Raw genomic sequence first — 22,945 nt, forward strand, 5'->3', positions numbered from 1 at the left:
GATCTCCCCAGGAGCCTGTTTGCTGCTCTGAAAAGTGGGGTGACAAGGCGGGCCCCCCCTACCTCCTGTGGCTGTGGGAGCTGCGTGGGGAGCCTTCTGGCCTCCAGACGTGGGCCCTCCGGGCAGGGCAGGCTGGGGTTGGGGGCCTCTGAGACCCCACCTCCAGCCCTAAGGGGGGGACCCTATCTCCTGCCAAGCCCCCCCACCCCCAGGCACCCCAATCCAAAAAGAAGGGGCGGCAATGGAGAAGCAGAGACTGGACAGAGTAAGGGTTTATTAAAGGTGCATACAGTGCGCCAGGGCCGCTGCCCGCCCCTGCCCCCCTCCCCAGCCTGGGGCTTCCCGGGGCCAGCCCCTGTTCCTGAGGGCTAGGGGAGGGTGCCCGGCATGGAGGAGCAGGGCTCCAGCCTGAAGCATGCAGGGGCAGCAGCACCCAGCCGTGCGGTGCCTGGCAGGCCTCAGGAGCTCCCCTTCCCACTTGTTGGGGGTGTCCAGAGTCAGACAGGCTGGATTACGACCCTCCCCCCAAACCCTATGGAAAGACATTGGAGTCTCTACAGGTGGATGAGAGGGAGGCCAATGGAAGGATGGAGGTTTGCAAACAGAAACTGAGACCAAAAGGAACCAGGTGTCACTGAGCATGGGAGGAGGTATGGGGGGCTTAGACTCTGGGATCCCCTCTTCTCCTCCCCTCACCCGACCGGGCTCTTAGGCAGAACAAGGCAGCTTTGGAAGTGAGGTAAAGGCAGAGGAGGGAACCCCCGCAACCCCCAGCACCCTGGGCTGGCTGCCCCACAGGGGGTCCCTGTATTCCCAGGGAGGGAATAGGCCTCACACCACCCCCCAGGCCTCTGTCCACCCACCCTGATCTCATTACAGCATTGTGCTCCCTGTCCCCTGAAAAAATATGGGGCTGAGGCAGGCTTTATTGCTCCCACAGATCTGAGGGTCCTCCTGCCCACTCCTCTAGGCCAGGGACCCTGGAGGGTAGGAAGGGTGAAGAGAAGGGAGATTTGGCTCATTTTGTTCTCCCCTCACCCTTCCCCAGCTCTGACCCAAACTACTGCCCCTTGTCCCCTCCCCCCATCTCGTTTATTGCATAAAAAAAAAAAAAGAAGAAGCCCAAAACCCTGGGGAAAGGGCAGAAACAGCAATATGGCTTGTGAGGGCGAGCCTCCAGCAAGGGGTGGATGGCATGAGGACCCCCTCCCCCATCCTAGGAGAGGGCACTAGGACCCTTCTCCCAGGAGAGTCCCCCTTCTTTCAATGTCCAGGTCTCTCTAGGCCCACTGGGCAGAGGAGAGGTTCAGGCCAGGAGGCAGCTCTCCACATCACCAAGGGAGAAGGTTGCCCAGGCAGGTGGAGGTGGGGAAGGTGGGGGGGAAGACATGTCTGTGTGGTTTTCTGGGCCCTCAGCATGGGCACGCCCACTGGGGTAAGGCCTGGGTCCATAGCAGTGCTGGAGACCCTAAGGCAGGGTCACTTTCGGCGGCCACTAGCTCTTCGGGGGGCTGGGCCTTCTGGCCTTGGGTTAGCCTCATCAGTGGAAGATGTGGTGGGCAGTGTCTGGCTCCAACGGGAGATCTCTGCATGCTCCGCCACTGAGCTCTCCACGGCCTGGAGCCAGCCCTTCATCTCCTCCTGGGAAGGTGGCAGGTTGGCGTTGGTAATGGTAGTGTCGAGACCAGGGATGAAGGCCTAGCCTGAGCCCTGCTCTAACCCCCCCCCCCCCCCATGCCTCCCAACCAATTGCAGAGCACAGACATCCCTTCTAGACACAGCTCTAAAGGGGTCAGTGTGCCAGAAGGGGGAATAAGGTGACACAGTGAAATCAGGGCGATAAAAGGGGGGTAGGGCAGCCCTTCACAGACACTTCCTAAAGAACTGAGAAGAGTGGGTAGGCATTGTCCCAGCACCCTATCGCCACAGACCTCTAACGAGGCTCCCTGCCTAACCAGCCCAAAGATGCTAGCGTCCTTTTCCTAATGCACAAATCCTACAATGTCACTCTTCTCCTCTTAAACAACTTTAGTGGGTCTCTCTCACATGAAGAATAAATTACTAATTCCTTAAACTGACATTTAATGCCTTTCATAATCTGAATAAAAACCTCCCTTTCCAGTCTTGGGCTGCTCTACCCTCTGCTTTAAGCAAACTGTTTCCCAACCTTATCCAGCCTCATTCAGACCCTGTGCATCCTTAACGACTCCCCTCCCAGAAACCTTTTCTTTCAAACTCAGCTCTTGATCAACAATGAGGAACAAATAACAACCATGAAAGCACTTCCTCCCACCTCCAATATTCTGATCTTCCCTTGATCCCCTATCACATTCTGTCTTATTTGAGCACATTTTGGGCCATTCATTCATTCATTCAAAAAGCATTTTACTAAATGCCGACTCTGTGAAAAACACCCATTACCTCTCCCTTTTAGAATATGATGTGATAATACCTCTAGGGTACTATATTGTTTATCATTTTGTATTCCCAAGACTAATGGGAAATAAATGCTTGTTGAATTCAGTGCTTGAATTGACCACGAGCTAATGGCCCTGCCCTTGACTCTGGTGAGATGATCGGTCTTAACTCCCTCTACATCCTCCTGTTCTTAAATGAAGGCCATCTCTTACCTCATCTTTGGCCTGGAGAAGGAATTCGCTGCCATCATGAGTCCTGTAGGGAGAGATGGGGAGGCATAAGTTTAGGGATGCCAGGGGCAATCCCCTTGGCGAGTCACCCCAAACCACAGCCTGGCAGACCATTCCATTCAAACCCACCACTGCCCAGTCTTTAATGCCAAACTCAAGAACCACATTTCCATGAAGATTTCCTCAATTACTCCAGTGGTGTAATGGGTCTCACAATATCCTCTGAACCACTCAAGGGCACTTATGAAATATCATGTATCACGGTAACCTGTTTGTACCCTTGTCCATTTACTAGACTGTAAGGTTCCTAAGAACAGGGGCTAGACTTCAGTCAGACTCTGTATCTCTCCCCACCCCCCCATGTTCTCCACATAGCTGGCACTTAAATAATGCTTGTGGAATGACTGAATAAACAGCCTGAGGCCCTGGGGAGGGAAGTGACTCTCCCAAAGTCACTCAAAAATCAAGGGCTGAGTTTCAGCTGGAGCCCAGAGTCTCCTGGCTCCCACCTCTGGGCTGGGCTGGCAAGCTTACTTGAGTTTGAAAACATTCTTTTTCTTTTTGTAGTCGCTGGCCACCTCGCAGATGGCATTGTGCAGGCTGAGCAGGGGCTCTCCTCCATGAGTGCCACCCGATGCCGGGCCTTTGGCATCTTTGTAGAAGCCTAGGTCACCTTTGTTGAGCACACAGTACAAATTCATCCATGACCTGGGAAGCGGGCAGAAAGGAGTATTTGGCTGGCAGAGTCCATGATCTCAGCAAGTCTCAGCCCGAGCCCTTCCCTGCCTGCCTCATTTGCTGAGTCAGCCTCCTAAACTGGCTTCCCTGTTTTCCATCAGACTGCCACAAATCACCAGCTACATCTCCGTCCAATCTAAGCCTAGGATTCTAGCCCTAGGTTCTGCCCTGAGGCATTTTATTACACTGGATTTCATGATTTGGGGAGAGGGGGAAAAAGAGAGTGGTGTCTCCCATCTCCCCAGTCAGAATGGAAATCCCAATCTGCCTTCCAGAACCACACAGATAAGATTAGAAGTGACCTACCCAGGGCATCCTGTCTACAGCATTCAAATACCCCACCAACACCACCTGTGAGTGGTGAGAGAATGAGCACGCACTTGTATGGACAGCTCCCTGCCTTTCCCAGTTGCTCAGAATCACATAATTTTAGAGGTGGGAGGCACCCCAGCAACATTCAGAAAGGAAGCCCCAGGATCATCCACCCATACTCTGCTATATGCCCGGCCCCAACCTGCTCTACTTGGAAATATCTCTCATTAGAAGTGTTTCCTCAATCAAGATTGGAAACCTGTCTCCTTGAAGTTTCCTGAGGGGAGGGGGAGATTAGGGGGTATCAGGGCCCAGGGTCCAGGGTCATCTCTGCTCAGCCAGTCCTGAAGAAGTCAGCTTCATGAGAGAGACCAGAAAGGACATACTGACTGACTGAACACTGATGAGATGGAGGGAGAGGAGGCCCGCTTGGACCACGCAGCTCAGGATGCCCAGACCTCGACCTCTTATGCACTGGCTCACCTGTTGGACGCCTTGCGGTTGGGCCCTTCTAGCTCTCTCTTGCGAAGCAGAAAGCCTTCTCGCTGTACAGTGTGGCTGGGTGGTGGAGGAGGCGGGGCACTGGTGCCCTGGGCTGGGGCCGAGCGAGACCTCCGCCCGGCGCCGCCACCTTCGCCACTGGGATCCCGGGGTCGAGGACGCCTTCGGGGCTTGGGCCGGTCACGGGCACGGGGTCGGTCAGGCCGGGGCATCCGCTCAGGGAATGAGGGTGGGAGTTCCCGGGATTGTGGGAGCGAGGGCTGGAGGAGCAAAAGAAGACTTGTGGGCTTTGGGGTTCTCTGGGGCACCCCCTCCCCATTCCCAATCAAGATCTCCTGGGCCTTTCTTTAGTCATCCTATCTAGCCCCCTCCTTGTTCAGATGAGAAAGCTGAGGTTCAGGGAGAGGAAGGTGCTCAGGTGTGTGTGTGGGGAGGGAGACAGATGGACCAAAGCCAAGTGTTTTGATTGGGGGGGTGTTCCCATCCAAGGGGGGACACAAGAGAGAGGGTGGGCTGTAGGGGAGACAGGCCTGGCCTACAGATGGAAACCTGCCTACCAAGGTGCAGTTCTTTTGGCCAGCCCAGGCATTGTGAGTAGGGGTATCATTAGCCAGTGAGCACTGAGGCCCTGTACCCATTCAGCCCTGTACCCATTCAGCCCTGCCTCTGTTGGCTGCCGAATTTACCCCCGCGGTGGCAGTGACAGTGACATTGGCTAAAGGTCCTGTGCTCGACTCCTTCTCCTGTAGCTGCTCCACGATGTCAGCCAGGGTGGCCTTCCTGTAGGAGAGGGTTAGGGGTGGGCATGAGGGGACAGGGATGGGGTGTGACCGAGGGGTGGGATCCAGCCTCCTTCAAGACTTCGCCTTCTCCTGTTTCTCTCCCCTTCCCCCAGCGGCTAGAATCTCCCCTCCTAAATTAACCAGTATTCAGCTGCCAGACTTGTCTTTGGGTCTTCAGCCCTTAGATACTGGCCCATAACAAACTCTTCATAAGGCTTTCTATCTCGCTATCTTGGATCTACTTAAATGTGTCTGAGATATTTCTTTTAAAAATAATGTAAAACTTTGCATGCCTAGTGCCTGGTGTACAGTAGTAGCCTTTTTAATAAATGCTTGTGGATAGATGGACAGATGGATGGATGGATGGATGGATGGATGGATGGATGGATGGATGGATGGACAGATGGATGGAACACCCCATCCTGACATTACACAGCAGCAATGCCTGGTTGCTCAGGTTTCAGAATCCTAACATTAGAGACATCCTGATATTAGGATGTGACCCCAAAACAGCCAGTTCAGCCCTAAGGCACCTAGGAGGGATCAGGCTTAATCATCAAATCCAGTTCTATTCTCTGCTTTGGAGCCTCAATCCCAGTCCTGAGATAAATGGGGAGACATGGGGAGTGGGGGAGGGTAATGGGCTGAAAGGCACCGTGCCCAGGAAAGCCAAGGGAGTGCAGTCAAGGGATATAGAACAGCCCCAGGGAAACCTCAAGCCAGCTTCTCAGACTGCCCAATGCTCTGCATTTACCCATGGAATCCCAGAATGTCAGAGCTCCCAGGGAGCTTAGAAACCCTTTCTTCAGATAAGGAAGCTGAGACTGGAGAAGAGGAGCACCCAGCTAGACAGTGGTTGACAGTTCCAACAGGCACAATTCAACTTCAGGGAGAGGAACATGGCAGGACGAAACAGAAACCAGAGCCTTCCCTCCCTCAGGTGTCCAACTCACCCCCTGGCCGGGTATCTGGCACAATTCATCTTGGGGGGAGGGGCGGGGCAGAACGCGAAGCTGGGGCCTTTCCTCCCCTAAGGACTGGACTCACCCCCTTGCAGGGTCCGCCCGGGGGGTCTCCTGCTCACTGGACTCTTGGCGCTCCAACCTCCTCTCTCTGCGTTCCCTCCGCCTTTCCTGCTGCTCGTAGCGGCCCAAGGTAAGGCTGGCAGTGGGCTTAGGCTCAGGTTCAATGGACTCTTGCCTTTCCGGATGCCTCTCTGCTTTCCGCCGGGGCAGCTCCTCGAGCCGTCCCACCTCCAAGTCAGTGGATACCTGGCGCTCCGGTCGGGCCCGCTCCACCGTGACCTCCACTGGGGCTGCACCTCGGGACTCGAGTCTCTCCCGCCGAGGTCCAAAGGCCTCCTCCGCCCCAGCCCCAGCCCCAGCTCCAGATCCAGCCCCAGCTCCAGCCCCAGCCCCGGCCCCAGCCCCAAGCCCAAGCCCAGACAATGCTTCTCCTGGGCCCTCGTGGAGCCGGTCAAGCCTGGGCTGTAATCTCTCAGGCTTTAGTTCCTGCCGCACGTAGCCCACCCGGGCTCGGCCTTCAGCCAGAGGCGAGTCCAGTCGGCTGGGGATGGCCAGGGGTTCCGGGCTCCTCCTACCCAGTGGATCCAGGGCTCGTTCATAGGGCCCAGGCCGCAGAAGGGGCGCTGCCTTGGCCGCCAGCTCCGCAGGATCCCCAAAGATCTTGCGGCCCAAGAGAGGCGTGGGGGGCTGCTTGCTCTGCTCAGCCTTCAGCTTCTCGATCTAGATAAGGAAGAGGGAGGATAGTCAGCTGCCCTGCCCCAGGGCCATGTAGGGGCAGGCGAGTGAAGGAGAGGAGGAGGGAGGGCTGACCGTGGTGAGGCGGCGAAGAGAGCTGAAGCGCTCTTCCCAGGCCGCAGCTGCCTTGCGGAAGGCTTCGTGCCGCCTGATCAGCTGCTCCACCTCGTCCACGCTGCTGCCCAGCTCTCGGCTCTGTAGCAGAGGCTCCTGTGCATTGAGCCAAGCATCGGCCACCACAGCCTCCTGTGCAAACTGGTGTACCTCCAGCACTGAGGGGAGTATGGGGCAGGGGGGAGAGAGGGAGAGAGGGGGTTCTCACTTCCACCCCTGCCCCATTCCACCCCAGAAGGGGTGAGATAGGGCTCCAGATGCCTGACCCACTCCTGTCTCCCTCATCTGCTATCCCCTGGGAATGAGAGCCTGCCAGTGGCTGCCAGTGGGCATCAGAAAATGAGGTCTGCCCTATAACTAGGTGTGTGTAAGTGGCTGGCATCTTCTACTCTGATGCTTGACCTGTAGCCACCTGAGATGACACTAACACTGACCACCACCCCCAGAAAGCCTTAGTCCTTTGCTTGTCCCCAGGTCAGAAACCCCTCCCCGCTTCATTAAGAGCAGTACCCCCCAAAAAAGATTTTCCTGTTCAAGATATATTTTGACCCCTTCTCTACCCACCATTGAATACTCCCTCCCCCGTCATTCTGACTATCACTGACTATCTCCTCCAGCATGGAGCAGCCATGCCCAGGGGGGCTTCAGGGGTCCACTCACTCTGCTGCAGCCACTCCCAGTGCTGGTCCCACTTCTCTGTCATTGCCTCCTTCCGAGACACTAATTTGTCCAGCTGGGCTTGGATCTGCAGGGGAGGGGGGTGAGTTGGGAGGGGAGAATCAGAGGAGGGAACAAGGTCCCCAAGGACTCCCCATCTTTCCCATGTGTCCCAATCCCTAGTGCAATAGTGGGGGGTCCCCCTCGCCCCCCCGGCCCCTCCCCACCTCATCTGCCATAGGGCTCTTGCTTAGCAGCAGGGAACGGCCCAGCTCCAGACAGGAAGCCACCTCTGGGCCCCGGGCTTCAATTTCACTCTTCAGGCCCTGGTGATAGTTCATCAGCACTTCCACCGACGACACATCCCTGGGATACAGGGAGGAGAGAGGGGCTCAGGAAAGAGAAGCCAGTTCCCACTCGATGTAAAGAAAGCACACTAGTCATCAGAGATGTTCCACAGTAAAATGGGCTGCTTCAGGAGATGGGAAGGAAGTTCCTATCACTAGGACTACTGGATGACTGTTAGACAGATTGGAGGATTCCTCTTCAAACTGGACTAGCTGACGCCTGGGGCATTGTCCAGCTCCGAGATTCTCTGCTTGATTGTGAAAGACTGGATGAGGGGTGAGCTGCCTCCAGGCCCTCCCTCTGGCCCTTGAGTCCCTGCCTGGGTCACTTGTCCGAAGGGGCAGGGGCAGGGGCAGGGTGGGAAGGCCCCCACCTGGGTTTGTCAGTGGCCCCAATCTGGCCCACAATTCCTTCCATCCAGGTCAGCAGGTCTCGGGCCTGACTGTGGAAACGCAGGGCATCTGCTGTGGAGCTGACATGCAGCCTGGCATCTTCGCAGGCAGCCAGCAGCTCCCGCCAGCCTTGAAGAACCTCCTGCTCCCGTCCTGCAATGGCCTCAGCATGCTCCCCCGCATACACGGTCCTCAGCTGGGCCGCCCCCTCCTGTAGCTGCCGCACCTAAGGAGAGGACAGGGTCCCTGCTCTGACAAAGCCCTAGGCTAGCTGTCCAGGGAGCCGTACTCTGGTGCCACTTCTGACCTTGCTCTGCTGTGTCATCCCCGGCATGTCCTGGGCTCCCCTGCCCTGCTGGGTGACCCCCAGCATGTCCTGGGCTTTCCACCCACTGTGTCTGTGCTCTCACAGGTTACCCGGGGAAAAGGCAGTGCACTCGGCATCTGAAGAGACCTGGGTTCCAATATCACTTTTAATGCTTTATCAGTTATGTGTCTCTTCCCAAACCACCTAAAATCTCTGCATCTCCATTTCCTCTTCTCTAAAATGAGAATAACATCACCTACCTCATAAGGTGAGAGGTGGTTGTGAAAATCAACAAAATAACACATATATAAAGGATCTATTCTTGTCTTTCATTGTTCCCAGAATGTTTTCTCTCTCTGTTCCTTAAAGCACTTAAATTCAAAATCCCATGAAGTCCTTCCTGGTGGAGAGAGCATTGGGGCTGGAGTCATGAAGACCGGAGTTCAAATCTTGCCTCAGACTTATTAGCTGTGTGCTGCTAGGCAAGTCACTTAACCTAGCTTTTCAGTCTTCTTACACTCTCCTCCCTGATGCATCCTCTTTGACACAGTGGCGCTCCCCTCCTGGCTGTTCAGTGAGCCAGGGGCTTGCTCTCTTTCAACTCAGAGCATTTTTTCTGGCTCTCCCTAAGTCCTGGAACTCTGTCTCTTCTCCACTTTGAGCACTGACCATCCTGGCTTCTTTTAAGTGACAACTAAAATCCCATCATTTATTGGAAGCCTTCCCCAACCCTTCTTAATTCTAGTGCTTTCAAAGAACTAAAAATTGAGGAGATGCCCATCAACTAGGGAATGACTGAACAAATTGTGGTATATGACTGTAATGAATTATTACTGTGTTGTAAGAAATGAGTAACAGGCGGATTTCAGAAAAACCTAGAAAGACTTACCTGAACTGATGCAAAGTGAAATGAGCAGAACCAGAACACTGTGTCCACAGTAACAGCAATATTGTTAACAATGATCAACTGTGAATAACTTAGCTAGTCTCAGCAACACAAAGATCCAAGACATTCCAAAAGACCCATGATGGAAAATGCTATCTTCAGGGAAAGAACTGATGGAGTCTGAATGCAGATCAAAGCATATTATTTTTCACTTTTCATATTTTTTGTGTATTTTTCCCTTGGAATTTAGCACAGTGCCTAACACATAGTAGGCACTTAGAAAACGTTTACTGATTGACTTAACTTGCCTGCCTCCGTTTCCTCATCTATAAAACGAGCTATAATAGCAGCACCTGCCTCCTAGGGTTATTGTGAAGATTAAAGGAGACAATAGTTGTAAAGCCCTAAGTCGGAGTTGGCTGTTATTACTATCATCATCATCATCAATCTTTCTTGCTTGGCTCCAGATTAGTAACATGGTTTCCCCTGGCATGTCATGCAGGCTCCTGGTCTCTCCCTCTATGATGCACACATAGCACTCTGGCTATTCCAGTGACCCCTTTGCCAGACTGGGATGTCCACAAGGTCACCTCCCCCGGTGACCTGGCACCATCCTCTGCACACTGGCAGAACTCAACGTTCTAGAACACGGGTACAGACAAACATGCCTTCTTCTCCCCTTTTTTAGACAAAATGAGGCTGGGGTTTTTCACAGGGAGCTTGACTCAGTAACTAGGGGTGACACTGACGTCGTAAAATTCCCAGTCGTCCCTGAGCAGGCTTCCTTGGGGAGAGAGGAGCTAAGTCTGGAGGCTTCCTGGGCAAACCCTACTCTGCAGCCTCAATTTGGCCACTAAAACCACCTCCCTTGGGCAGCAGCCGATTGGATCAGGTACGGTAGCTGATGGTCCTGGTTTGGGAGGCTCCAAAGCTCTGGGTCCTGCCCTTGTCCCTGAGGCATTTCTGTCCAGGTTTGGGCTTGGGGCTCTCTGGGACCTGTTTACCAGCCAACTGATCAGGCTGCCTGGATATCTTCTTAAGGGACCGCAGGACCAAGAGCTGGGAGGGCCCCTGGAGAATAACTGGTCCGACCTCCCTTATTTTATAAAGGAGAGAAATGAGAGCAGAGAATGGAAATGATTGTATACAGTCACACAGCTCAAGAGCAGGGTTGGGATTTGAACTCAGATCCCTCTTATTCAAGGCTTCTATAGAGATGTTAATATGCAAGACATAGATCTGTGCTATAGTGGATAGACCACTGGCCCTATAGTCGGGAGGACCTGAGTTCAAGTTCAGCCTCGGACACTTACTTACTAGTGATCCTGGGCAAGTCACTTAACCCTGACTGCCTCAAAAAAACAACAAATAACATTCCTGTGGGAGGGATACTATTATTCCTACCCTACAGAAGAACAAAGTGAGTCCCACATGGGAACAGTGGCATGCCCAGGGTTATATGGTTGAGATCACAGCATGGAGAGCTAATCCATGCCTCTCCTCCTCCATTTTAGAGAGAAGGAGTTTTAAGGGAATGACTTATCCAAGGTCACATAGCTAGGATGTCACTGAGCTGGGATCTGGATGCAAATCTTCCTTATTCCAGGCTTAATTATTGCCACTAAGCCCATTTCTCTTGTACTTTAAGACTAAACAAACCCTTCTGACATGCTGACCCTGGAAGGTAGGTAGTGTGGGGACTATTATTCCCACTTCACAGAAGTTGGAACTGAGCTTCCAACAGGGTTGTTCAGCTGAGCCTCACCTGGGACACAAGCAGTTGCAAGTCATGCTCAAAGGCCCTCAGGGCCCGCTGCATACTGCCCGCATTGGACCTGGGCTCCGGTGGGGCTGTCAGGCGGGGTAGCCGCCTCCGCTTCTCCTCGATCTGGCTTTGCAACTCCCGGGAATCACTAAAGAACTTGTGCAGCTCACGAGAGGCAGCCAGCAGCTGGGCCCGAGTGCCCATAAGCTCCAGCAGCTCAGCCCAGGCCTCGTTAAGCCCATCCTTCCACTCAGCCATGGTGGCGGCGGCTGTATGGCCACACTCGATCAGCTCGTCCACCATCTGGTTCACGGCAGCCAATCTCTCCCTCCCAGCATTACCCGTCTCGCTGGCAAACTCTGTGAATTTTTCTTGAAGGACCTGATGGAGGTGTGAGGGGTGGGATTGGACTCAGTCATCTCTAAGATCTTTTCTAGCTCTATGATCTCCCAAGTTCTCCCCATCCCCCGATGTATAGGTAGAGGCAGGGGCTCTCTGAGCCCAGTCCTAGCCTGGGACCCTCTCAGAGGGACAATTCTCCCAAGGTCACTCTCTTTCAGGTGAGATGGAATGACTTGTTGAATGATCTCAGATCCCCTCCTCAATCCTCTCCTCTTAGCTCCCAAGTGACAAATCCCACTGTCTTGAGTATTGGTCCAAGTTTGGGTCCCAACTACCCAAGTGCCCACTATACTTTCCTCTTCCTGATCTTAGACCCCTGGGGCCCTGCTCATTCTCATCCTTTGCCTTTTCAAAGGTTGTCTTCAGATCCTCCACTCTTCCTTTCTGGCTTCCTCCTGGGGATCCCCGCCAGGCCCCACCAGCCCAAGTCTGCACTCACTGTGACATGCTCAAAGTCCTGGCCTAGCTCCGGAGAGCCAGCCACCACCTCTTTCTCTGCAATCCAATGCTCCAGCTCATCCACTTGGCGGCTCAGCTGATACAGCCAGTACTGCTGTTCTAGGCGTGCCCGGCGTTCCTCCCCCAGCTCCTTCAGGGCCACATATAGACGATCCACCTGAGACTGGCGCCGGCTGATCTGCTCACTGTGAGACAAGAGGATCAGGGGCTAGAGCTAGGAAGGACCTCTAGACCATCAATTCTTGAGGAGAAAATCGACGCCCAGAGAGGTCCCACAGGTGGTGGCTTAGGTGGAATTTGGATTCAGGTTTTCCTGACTCTGGGGACTGCATCCTATTCACTGGACCATCCTGCCCTGGGCTTTGCCCAGTATGTGGGGCAGGGTCTTTGTTCCTCCCTCAGAATAGGGACCCCTCCCCAGACCTGGGGCTCTCTACTCAGGAAGCAGGGCCACATTTCCCCCTCTACATGTAAGCTCTCTGAGCACTGGTCAATGACCTGGCCCACCTGTCTGGGTGCCCCATCTCCAGCAGGGAACGGCATTGGCGGGACAGCTGGGCAATGCTTTCCTCATAGTTTTCAATGCTCTGTTCTAACAGCAAATGCTTCTTCAGGAGTTGAAGCGTACTCTGCTCATCCTGCAGGCCCAGAGGGGACAACAAGGTGGGTGGGTGGGGATCAGACCACTGTCCCACTGTGACCTCCAAAGATACTAGGGAAGGGACCTTAGAGGCCCTTGTTTGACAGATGAGGAAACTGAGGCCCAGAGACATTCACAGAATCAGAGGTCTAGAGTCAATCAAGTCCAACCCCTCTCATTAGACAGAGAAGGAAGCTGAGGGTCAGAGAAGATAAGGACCCCAAGTTTTCCCAATTCGAAATCCCATACTCAGACCATTCTGGTGTCCTGAGCCTTCCCCCCTCCTTTCTGAGGCTGTGAAAGGGGCTATAATGGGGGTTGGTTCCCTCCCTCTGGCAGACCCCAGGCGAACCTTGCCTGTCTCTTCACTCAGCAGCAGCAGCTCCTGCTCCCCCAGCCAGGCCTCCACTTCCGACATATCAAAGTAATACTGCTCCACCTGGAAGGCGGCATCCAGCACCTGCTGTCTCCGATCAGCCTCCTCCTGCAGGGAACTCCACAGGCCCCGAAGGCGCTCCAGGCCCTGGCTCACCACCTCAGCCTCAGGACTGCGCAGGGAGGCCAGGGCCTCTGCCCGTTCCAACACTTCCTCCACCCGGCCTCGGTGCCCCTGGATGTCGCGACGGAGGCTCTGGCATGGGGAGAGAAGAGCACCAAGTGAAAACCCGGTCCCAGCTCAGCTCCTGGCCACAGACACAGTTAGCTCAAGGTCATCTAACCTTTACAGATGGAGAAACTGAGGCTCAGAAAGGGAATATAGCATGAGAGGATTTAAAAGGAGAAGAGACCAGGGCAGCTAGGTGATGCAGTTGATGGAACGCCAGCCCTGAAGTCAGGAGGTCCCAAGTTCAAATCTGCCCTCAGTCACGTAACTAGTTGTGTGACCCTGGGCAAGTCAACTAACTCTGCTTCTTTTCCCCAAGTCGGGGAAAACTGGAAGAGAGCTTTAAGATTATTATCAGGTCCAATTCTCTCTTTTACAGAAGGTAAAACTGAGGCCCAGAAAGGGGAACAGATTGTGTCCAAGGTCACACAGCAAGTAAGAGATTCACTTTGTACTCAAACCCAGGCCTTCTCACTTTAAATTCAGCCCACTGCAAAGGTCACCTCCTCCAGGAAGTCTCCTCCTTGGATGCCATACATCGTTCAGTTTTGCACCTCTCCAAAGCTCTTATTTCAAGAGAATTCCTATCTCGGAGCCACAGCTTTCTCATCTGTAAAATGGGGAGGGTGGGGTAAAGTTCCTGCAATGATGACCTTTGACAACTGTTTTTGAATGTGTGTCTCAGTCACACAATGCTGAATAAATGTAATGAATTATTGTTACATATATATATATGTTGTATATATTGTTGCTGCTAAAAGCACATTGGTTAAATGCCAGGACAGGTCAGGTTCGGGCTGAGTGGGCAGAAGAGTGGGCTCCTCCCCCAGCCCCCCAATCCCTCTGCGTTAATGCAGGGGGACCCTGCCTGGAGCAAGGGTGAGGGGAACCCCCATAGGGCATCCTAGCACTAGGATTATGGAGCAAGGTTTAGAACTGGGAATCATTTGATCTGACTTTTCCATTTTACAGATGAGGAAGCTGAGGCACAAAGAATTCCTAAGGTCAAAGCTGGGATTGTAACAGCACTTCTGGTTCCAAGCCCAGGACAATAGACTCTTCCCAAAGCCCTGATGCCTCCTCTTTTTTTTTTTTTTTTTAGCAGGGAAAGGAACCAAGAGGTTAAGCAAATTGCCCAGTGTCAAAGCTGTTCTAACAGTTCTTCTGACTCTAAATCCAAGACAGTAGTCTGTGATGTCTCCTCTAGTTTATAAAAGGGAAAATTGAAGTGTGGATAGAAGCTGCGCCATAAGTTAGGAGTACAATTGAGTTCTTGTCTCCTCACCTTTCCCATCCTCACAGAGGCATCAAACACATAGCATTACAAACACAAATACACATATTTGGGAAATACATAACAAGTGAAATAAAAATAAAGTAGAACATAGATGATGCCAATATGTGGTTTTTAAAATCAATGTTAGGGACTCTTAGGTACAGGCAGTTTCCATATCTCTCTTTTTTTCCAGCCAAAGAAAAGTAAAGCTTATCAAAGATCTGCCATATTGGATATACTCTTAAGGAACCTGAACATTTGTGATGCTTGTATTGACAAATGAGCCAGAATGAATCTGAGTGTTCCACATCTCTTTGAGTGCAACACCATGCCTGCTCTCCTCCATCAATCATCACCCGACCCCAGAAGTTTTCTTCATCTTCCCTCCCCTTCTTCCAAGACCCCTTTCCCACCTGGTTTTTCTTAATCAGCTGCTGCACAGATTGCAAGCTGTTTCCTTTGTCGGTCTGAGTCGCCAAAGGCAATCGTTCCTGGACCCATGCCTGGTAGAGGAGGAGGAAAGCAGGGTAAGGAAGGCAAGATACAGCCGTCTTCCCCCCAACCTCCACCCTCAATGAATCTCCAAGCTGGAAGGGCCTCACAGGTCGGCTAGTCCACCCAACACCTTCATCAGTGGGTGATGTTCCAGCCTCTGCTTGAAGACTTGCAGGGAGAGAATGGTCACTCCCTCCTGAGGCCACCCAATCCCACTTTGGGGCAGGCTGTAACCACTAGGAAGTTCTTCCTTACATCAACCTCCAAACTGTCTCTGTCCCAAGCTTCCAGTTCTATACCCTGGGGCCAAGTAGAACAAGTCTGATGCTTCTTCCATGTGATATAGCCCTTCAGGTATCTGATGACAGCTACCAGGTCAATGTTCTTTCTAAAATGGCTGGCCCACAACTAAACATGATCCTCTGGCTGTGGTCTGAGTGTGATGCCATGGCTGTCTTAATGCAGCATGAAACAGTGCTGAGCTTTTGGCTCCACAATTCCTCTGCTAACTTCCACTGAACTTGGAGTCCTCCATGGGGACACCCCTCCCCATCCATCCATCCCAACCCAGGCCACTTACGATCTCGTCTTCCAGGTCATGGGCTACTTGATGCAGCTCTTTGGAGGCCAGCAGGAGGCGCCGCCGCTCCTTCAAGGGTTCAATGAGGCGCACGATGCGAGTGCCCACTGCTGTCTGACGCTCCCCCACCAGCTCCTTGCTCGCGGGTTCCAGAGGTAGGGCTGCAGTCTGGGCTTGAAGCTCCCCCACTTCTCGGCACCACTCCTCCACCTGGGACTCCATGGTCTGTGGGCAGATGCAGGGCAGAGAGGAGAGATCCATCACTGGACCCTAGATGCAGAGCATGGAGGGACCCAAGAGGCCATCAAGTATGACCCTTTCCTTTTAGGTGAGGCCTGAAGGCAGGTCCTCTGCCAACCAAAGCCTCCTTCAGGCCATATACTCCTTTACCCCCAGGACTCAACCAGGCAGATTCCAGGTCAGTCTATCACCTACCTGGAGGCCAGGCAGAGACCAGAGAGGATTACAGACTATCTAGTAGGATACCCCACCTTGTCCAGATGAGGAAACTGAGGCTCAGAGAAATTAAGTACATTGTCCAAAGCCACCCAAGAAGTAAATATCAGGCCTGGAGTTCCAACCCAGTGCCAAATCCAACATCCTGCCCCAGGCCACCAAACAAGGGCTGATTTTTGTTAATGCCAGGGCTCTTCACTGCTTCTGCCACTCCCTCTGACTTTCTCCTCTTCTGGGAGTCAGATTCTTTCCCTCGGGAGCTTCACATTTTCTCTCTTCTGTGCCTTTGATCACAACATTCTGCATTCCTGGAACATCCTCCCCTTTGATCTTCAGCAACCTTGAGAGTCCAAGTTAAATATCATCCCTTCAAGGAAGGCACATGGGGCAATGTGGTGTAGTGGAGAGAGTGCTGGACTTGCATTCAGGAAGAATGAGTTCAAATCGTGCCAACTGTGTGATTTCATCTCTCTGGGACTATCCCTCTTCTCTAAAGTGGCTATAAGCTACTTAAAAGCAAGACTTGCTTTTTGTCTTTGTATGCCCTGTGCTTGGCACCTGGTAGGTGCTTGGTGAATGCTAGGTGACTGACTGAATGAAGAGGTTGGATTCAATGACCTCTGACTCTGCCATTCTAATTATTAATAGGCATAGGTCTCAACAAGCCATTAAGAAGGAGGGGAAGGAGAGGGTTGGTCCAGACTTGGGACTTTATCAATGCTAGGAATGCCTGGGTATGGAAACTCCCACACCCTGTAGGAGGGCAATCCCTCTATAACCTACTGCCTCAGAGAACTGTCTGGAACACTTAGAGATTAAGGGACTTACCCAGGCTCTCCTAACCAAGACCTGTCAGAGGCAGGACATGAATCTGGACCTTTGTGACTTCACGGCTTCTATCCCACTTACTGTCCTCTATATCCACTATTCCATGGGGCAATCTTGTTTTCTAAATGAGGAAACTGAGGCTCAATGAGGCTCATGAAATCTAGAAAGCATCAATGCTGGTTCTGATGAGAAAGCCTCAAGCCACTAATTCTGATACTTCCCCTACTCCTCACTGCCATTTTATAGGATGAAATGGAAACATCCAAGGCGAAGTTCAGTTGCTTTAATTTATGTCTGACTTTTAATGACCCAATTTGAGATTTTCTTGGCAAAGATACTGGAGTAATTTGACATTTATTTCTCCAGATCATCTGATGAGGAAACTGAGGCAAACAGGGTGAAATGACTTGCTCAAGGTCACACAGTTAGTAAGTGTCTGAGGCCATATTTGAACTCACAAAGGCGAGTCTTCCTGACTCTAGCCTCAACACTCTGTGCATTATGGCGCCACCTAGCTTCCTGCCCAAGGTCACGAAGGGCATTTTAGTAGCAGAGTCAAGGCTAATCTCCCCCAGTTGTTAGTACCTTAATCCCTAAAATTATCTCATATTTTTTATAGGTATTCAGTATCTACATATATGTGTGTACACCTTGCCCTCCCCCTCCCCCTACCATTAGAATGGTCGCTCCTTGAGGGCAGGGATATTTCATTTCTGTCTCTGTAAACCAGTACCTAGCACATAGTAGGTCTTTAAGGAATATGTATTGATTTGGTGATTCTAGTCTCACCCTCATTGCTACTGCGGGAAAAGGGGGTCCCGACTGCCACCCCAGGTCCCCTTTCTTCTCCCCCATCCCTTGCAAAGCCATGGTTGCCACTTTTTTTCTTCTTCACACAGAGAGGCTGTGGACTAAGGGACAGGGAAGAGGAGAGAGAAGGAAGGTGTGTTAAGTGAGGTCTGAGCAGGAGAGCCAAGGAGAAACGTCAGCTACTTGGAAAGGTGGAAATGGAAAGAACAGAGACAGAAAGAGAGGGAGGCAGCCAAGCTGAGGATGGGGGTGGGGGAGGGGAGAGGAGACAGGATATATGCGGAGCTAAAGTATTGGCAACCAAGACCCCTAATGGGGGTGGGGTGGTGGAAGGATTCAGACCAGGAAAGAATTCCTCCCAGCTGCAGAATCTCCAAGGCATTTTCCATTGTCTCTATGCTTCGTCTCCCCACCCTCCCTCCCACTAGCCTCCTCCAAAGCAGGAAAACAGGCCACCTCCCCCGCAGCAGCAGCCCCAGCAGCAGCCAGACCAGCTGGCTGGGTCCTGCAGGGGAGGCAGAAGACCTGGATTCTGGGCCTGCCTCCACCATATGGCTTCCTCCCTCCCTACTACCTCCAGGAAGGGACCACTGGCGGTGATGGGGGGCAGGGACAGTCAAGGCCCCTGGGGGCCTACTGGTGGTACCCTGTGCCTCATTTCCCCTCTCAATGTTCCCGGGTCTTAGGGTGCTGGCAACAGAGAGGAAAAAAGAGCAGGCTGACAAAAAAAGCAGGTGCCCTGACTGGGGGAGGGCCAGAGAAGTAACGGCAGGCAGCCAATGGTATGGCAGACAGAGCCCTGGGCCTGGAGTCAGGAAAACCCGAGTTCAAATTTGAGCTTGGCCACTTACTAGCTGTGTGACCTTGGGTGAGTCACTGAACTTCTGTTTACCTCAGTTTCCCTATCTGCAAAATGGGGATAATGACAGCATCCAACTCCCAAGATTGTTGTGAGGATCAAATGAGACTATAAGCACTAAGCACAGTGTCTGACACATAGTATAAATGCTTATTCCTTGCCTTCTCTTCTACCTCCAAATGGCTCATTCTTCACACAGCCTGATTTACTGAGAAGGTGTCTGTCGAATGAATGAATGACAAAGAGCAGACTAAAATACATAAAGACAGAGATAAAGTATATGCTGAGAGAGAAGCAGATAAGCATCAAAAGACACTCCTGTCACATTTTGCAATTGAGGAAACTGAGGCACAGGATCATAACATCTAGTCCTAGAAGGATTCTCTGAGGCCATCTAGTCCTGGGTACCTTGTTTTTCAGATGGATAGTGTCACAGAGACAGACAGACTGGCAAAGCAGCGGAGACATTGACATCGGCAATAGCACACAGAAAGAGGGACACAGAGAGAAAGGCCACGTCAGAAACACCAAGAGACCTGTACAGAGAGAGGCGGAGACACCACCCTAGAGAGACAAAGGATGTAGAGTCACACAGGGAGAGAAATTGGCTGAGTGCCATACAGTGTTGCACAGAGACAGGGAAAAAGAGTAAGCTGGACACATATAGACGCATCTGGACATGATGACATCAAGGGGGGAGACTAGAGGCAGCACATCTCCTCAAGTTGAGACTGGGATAGTGAATGAGGCTAAGGGGCAACAGGAACATGGGAGAGCTAAGGGAGGGAAGAAAGCACAAGCAGACAGGCCAGTAGGCATCTGGACTTCAGAGACCGAGAGTGGTTGCATGACGTGTGTCTCCCACCCTGAGATCCCCTCAGCTGCCTGGGTTTACCCAAGGACTGAATCTGGTGACTCAGCTTTCTGGAAGAGTCCTCAGAAATAGCCGCACCCAGAGCTGGCCCAGAGTGGGAGCTGGGAGGCCAAGCCAGGGGTACCTTGCTGGGGGTAGCTGAGGTGAGGTGCTGGCTCTCAGACTGGTTGAATTGCCAATCAGCACTGCTGGGGATGGTAGACCAGCAGGCTCCAGGATTACCCAGAGACTACAGTCTCTTTATGGTGACCTGGAGCTCATCTAGAAAGCACCACCCATCTGTCTCAAAGTTCTCTTGACAGCTAAAGAAATGTTCTTTGGTACCATGCAGCCCAGGATCCCCAGTACTCAACAGCCACATAATTAGAAAGGAAACAGGCAGGAGGCTTTGTCCTCTGGGATCCCTGGGACACTGTGTTCTGTTCTTGAAGAGAAGGTACACAGGGCAGGGGTGCAGAGAGAGGCTGGGATTGCTGAAGTCAGAGTAGGTATGGGAAAGATTTGTACATAGACTGAAAGGTGCTACATACATTTTAGTCTTGGGAAGAGAGAATCAGCCTCTTTTTCTTTCACTCTGACAAGATGGAACACATCATTCTGAGGTACTTGGTCTCCTCCTAAATACCCAAACACTTCACTGTCATTCATCCCAGGATTCTGCCTCAAAGACCACCTCCTCTCAGAAGTCTGAGCTGACCAACCTCATGGACAATACCCTCTCCCATTCCACCTCTTAATTTTCCAGCCTTCGACTTTTGTCTCATGCAGAAAGCAGTTAACATAGAGACCCTGAATTAACTCCTCATGGCTCTTTCCTTCCTTAGACTAGGAGCTTCCTGAGGGCAGAAATTTCACCTCATCCATCTGTCTCTCTCTTGTAGTCCTGAATGAAAAAGAGACCTGAAATAGACACTGAAATAAATACATACTGATGAATTTCCAAGATTGTAGAAGGATATAATGTTACCCTCTGTAATCAGGAAAACCCATGACCACTACTGGAAATAGAGACAGAGGTATACCAACAAGAAAAAAATGGACGTAATATCATATAGAGAAGCAGGCAGTCAAGAAAAAGATACAGTATCATAAATAGACAGAGAGGCCAAGATACAAGAGAAAAAAAGGACACAGTGTCATAAGAACAGAGGCAGAAAGGGAGATATTTCTACATGGTTAACACTGCTACCAAGTATTCTCTCTCCTCTGGAATGTTGTGACAATTCTCTTGGTTCTTGTGTGACTGATCTTTCTTAATCTGGGACTGATCTTTAACCAGATCGTGCCCCCAATTGTGGGTGTCCCCCATGGCCCTTTCCAGGACCCTCTTCTCTCTCCCCTCACCAGCTCCCATGGATTTAATCATCATTCCCATACAGATTTCTCCCATATCTATATATCTAGCACTAGATTCTCTCCTGAACTCCAGCGTGGCATCACCAACTAACTGCCTATCAGACGTTTCTACCTGGATAGTCTTCAGGCATATCAAAGTCAATTTATCCAAAACAGAACTCTATGTCTTTCCCCTTAAATCCTTTCATCTTCTGAAATTTCCTAACACTGTAGAGGAGGCCATCATCTCTGAAGTCACCCAGGTTCACAACCTTGGCACCCTTCTCAGTTTTTCCCTAACTCTCATTCCATGTAGCCAATCTGCTACCAACATTTTAACAGCATCTCACATCTGTCCCCAAATCCACCCACACAACCAGCACCCTAATTTAGGTTCTCATCTTTTCTGGCCTCAACAATTACATTAGCCCCTTAAATTATCTTCTCTGCTTCAAGTAGCTGTATGATCCTGAATAAGTCTCACTGAATTTCTCAGCCTCAGTTTCTGTATCTGTGATAATGCTTCATAACGTTATTATGAAGATCAAATGAGATAATACATATAAAGTGCTTTGCTAACTTTAAATCTACCCTCCATACAACTGCCAAAGACATTTTCCCAAAGCATAGATCTGACTACATTAGGCCCTTCTCAATAAATTTCCACTGCTCTCTATTGCCTTTTGAATAAAATAAAATACCTGGCATTTAAAACTCTTTAAAACCTCAATCATCCAACTTTTCTGACCTTATTTCATACTTTCTTCCCTTCACATACTCTATCTCTTGGGTTTTTTTTTTTTACATACTCTATGGTTGAATCAAAATTGCCTTCTTGGTGTTCCTCACGTAAAGCAGTCCACTGCCCATCCCAGGGATTTTGTACAGGCTGTCCCTCATTCTTGGAATGCCCTCACCCACTTATCTATGATTCTCAGAATCCTTCCTTTTCTTAGAGACTCAGATTGAGCACCACGGACTTCATGGAACCTTTTCTGATCTCATCAACTGCTCATGACCTCTCCACACACATCACCTTGTATCTATTTTGTATATATCCATAGATTGACCTGCTTTCTCCTCCCAACAGAACGCAATAAGCTCATTGCTGGCTTCACTTTTGTTTCCATGTCCTTTCTGCTTAGCACAGTCTAGCACAGGTGCTTAATAAATGTTCGTTGACTGACTGATTCGGAGACAGGCAGATACGAAGAGAGGAACACCATGGAGACAAAGACAGAGCTATGGAGAGAGACACAGCGTCAGAAAGCCACAACTCACACCATCCTCTCTGTTTTAGCCTGAGTAAGGCATGGTTCCGTCATTCTCTGTCTCTGTCGCTGTAGCATGTGATATGTGTGTCCTTGTTTCCCTCTTTCTCTGTCCAGGCCCAACAACAGGTAAATGAGAATTTCATTCTCTTTCTTTCTTCTTCTCTGGACTTTGGTTTCCCATACACTCAGTTTAATAATTCTCTTCTCTGTCTCTTTCTCTCTCACACCCTATATGTACACTCATATGCACACTTTGACATTTGACGTTGCTAACCACCTTCCCTCTCTCCCCTATCCAGGATTTTGTGATATTACTCTCTTGGTTCTCCCATCTGTCTGGCTAATCCTTTTCAATTTCGATTGATTCATATCAATACCATGCACCTAACTGTGGGTGTCCTCCAAGGTTCTGGGGCCTCTTCTCTCTATATACTCTTACTTGGTGAACTCATTAGATCCCATCTTCTCTTTGCAGATGACTCTTAGATTGGTCTATCTCATATATATATGTGTATATGTATGTATGTGTGTGTATATATGTACGTATATATGTGTGTGCGCATGTGTTTGTCTGTGTGTTATGTGTGTACTTTGATTTTATGTCTCCTATATTTCCCAATGTACCCTTTCCTTCTCTCCTAACCAGAGATCCATTTCTTAAGTAGAGGAGGAAATATGATCAAGAAGAAAAAAAGTTCAGCAAAACTGAACCACATATCAGAAAAATTTGATGTTGTATTATGTGTTTCACATTCATAGTTCCCCACTTCTCTAAAGAAATGGGAGCTGTCCCCCAAAATGAGAAAGGTCATCTTCCACCAGCCCTGGTCATCCCTTCCAAAG

General features: G+C 51.0%; 1 protein-coding gene across 1 annotated transcript in view; it reads right to left on the reverse strand.

Annotated features, from left to right (window-relative positions):
* Nucleotides 1–260: 260 nt before the first annotated feature.
* Nucleotides 261–22,945, reverse strand: part of SPTBN4 (spectrin beta, non-erythrocytic 4) — a 55,970-nt gene continuing 33,285 nt past the window's right edge. The window contains exons 21-36 of the mRNA XM_072608267.1: nt 15,667–15,891; nt 15,005–15,094; nt 13,064–13,342; nt 12,579–12,709; nt 12,052–12,256; nt 11,211–11,591; nt 8,234–8,478; nt 7,740–7,878; nt 7,516–7,600; nt 6,817–7,013; nt 6,029–6,726; nt 4,886–4,979; nt 4,182–4,459; nt 3,183–3,356; nt 2,631–2,673; nt 261–1,641 (exon numbers count right to left, since the gene is read on the reverse strand). Of these exons, the coding sequence (XP_072464368.1) occupies nt 1,480–1,641; nt 2,631–2,673; nt 3,183–3,356; nt 4,182–4,459; nt 4,886–4,979; nt 6,029–6,726; nt 6,817–7,013; nt 7,516–7,600; nt 7,740–7,878; nt 8,234–8,478; nt 11,211–11,591; nt 12,052–12,256; nt 12,579–12,709; nt 13,064–13,342; nt 15,005–15,094; nt 15,667–15,891 (3,426 nt within the window). The 3' untranslated portion in view covers nt 261–1,479. The remainder of the gene's footprint in view (nt 1,642–2,630; nt 2,674–3,182; nt 3,357–4,181; nt 4,460–4,885; nt 4,980–6,028; nt 6,727–6,816; nt 7,014–7,515; nt 7,601–7,739; nt 7,879–8,233; nt 8,479–11,210; nt 11,592–12,051; nt 12,257–12,578; nt 12,710–13,063; nt 13,343–15,004; nt 15,095–15,666; nt 15,892–22,945) is intronic.

Source organism: Notamacropus eugenii, chromosome 5 (genome assembly GCF_028372415.1).
Source record: "Notamacropus eugenii isolate mMacEug1 chromosome 5, mMacEug1.pri_v2, whole genome shotgun sequence".
In the NCBI taxonomy this organism is placed as follows: Eukaryota; Metazoa; Chordata; class Mammalia; order Diprotodontia; family Macropodidae; genus Notamacropus; species Notamacropus eugenii.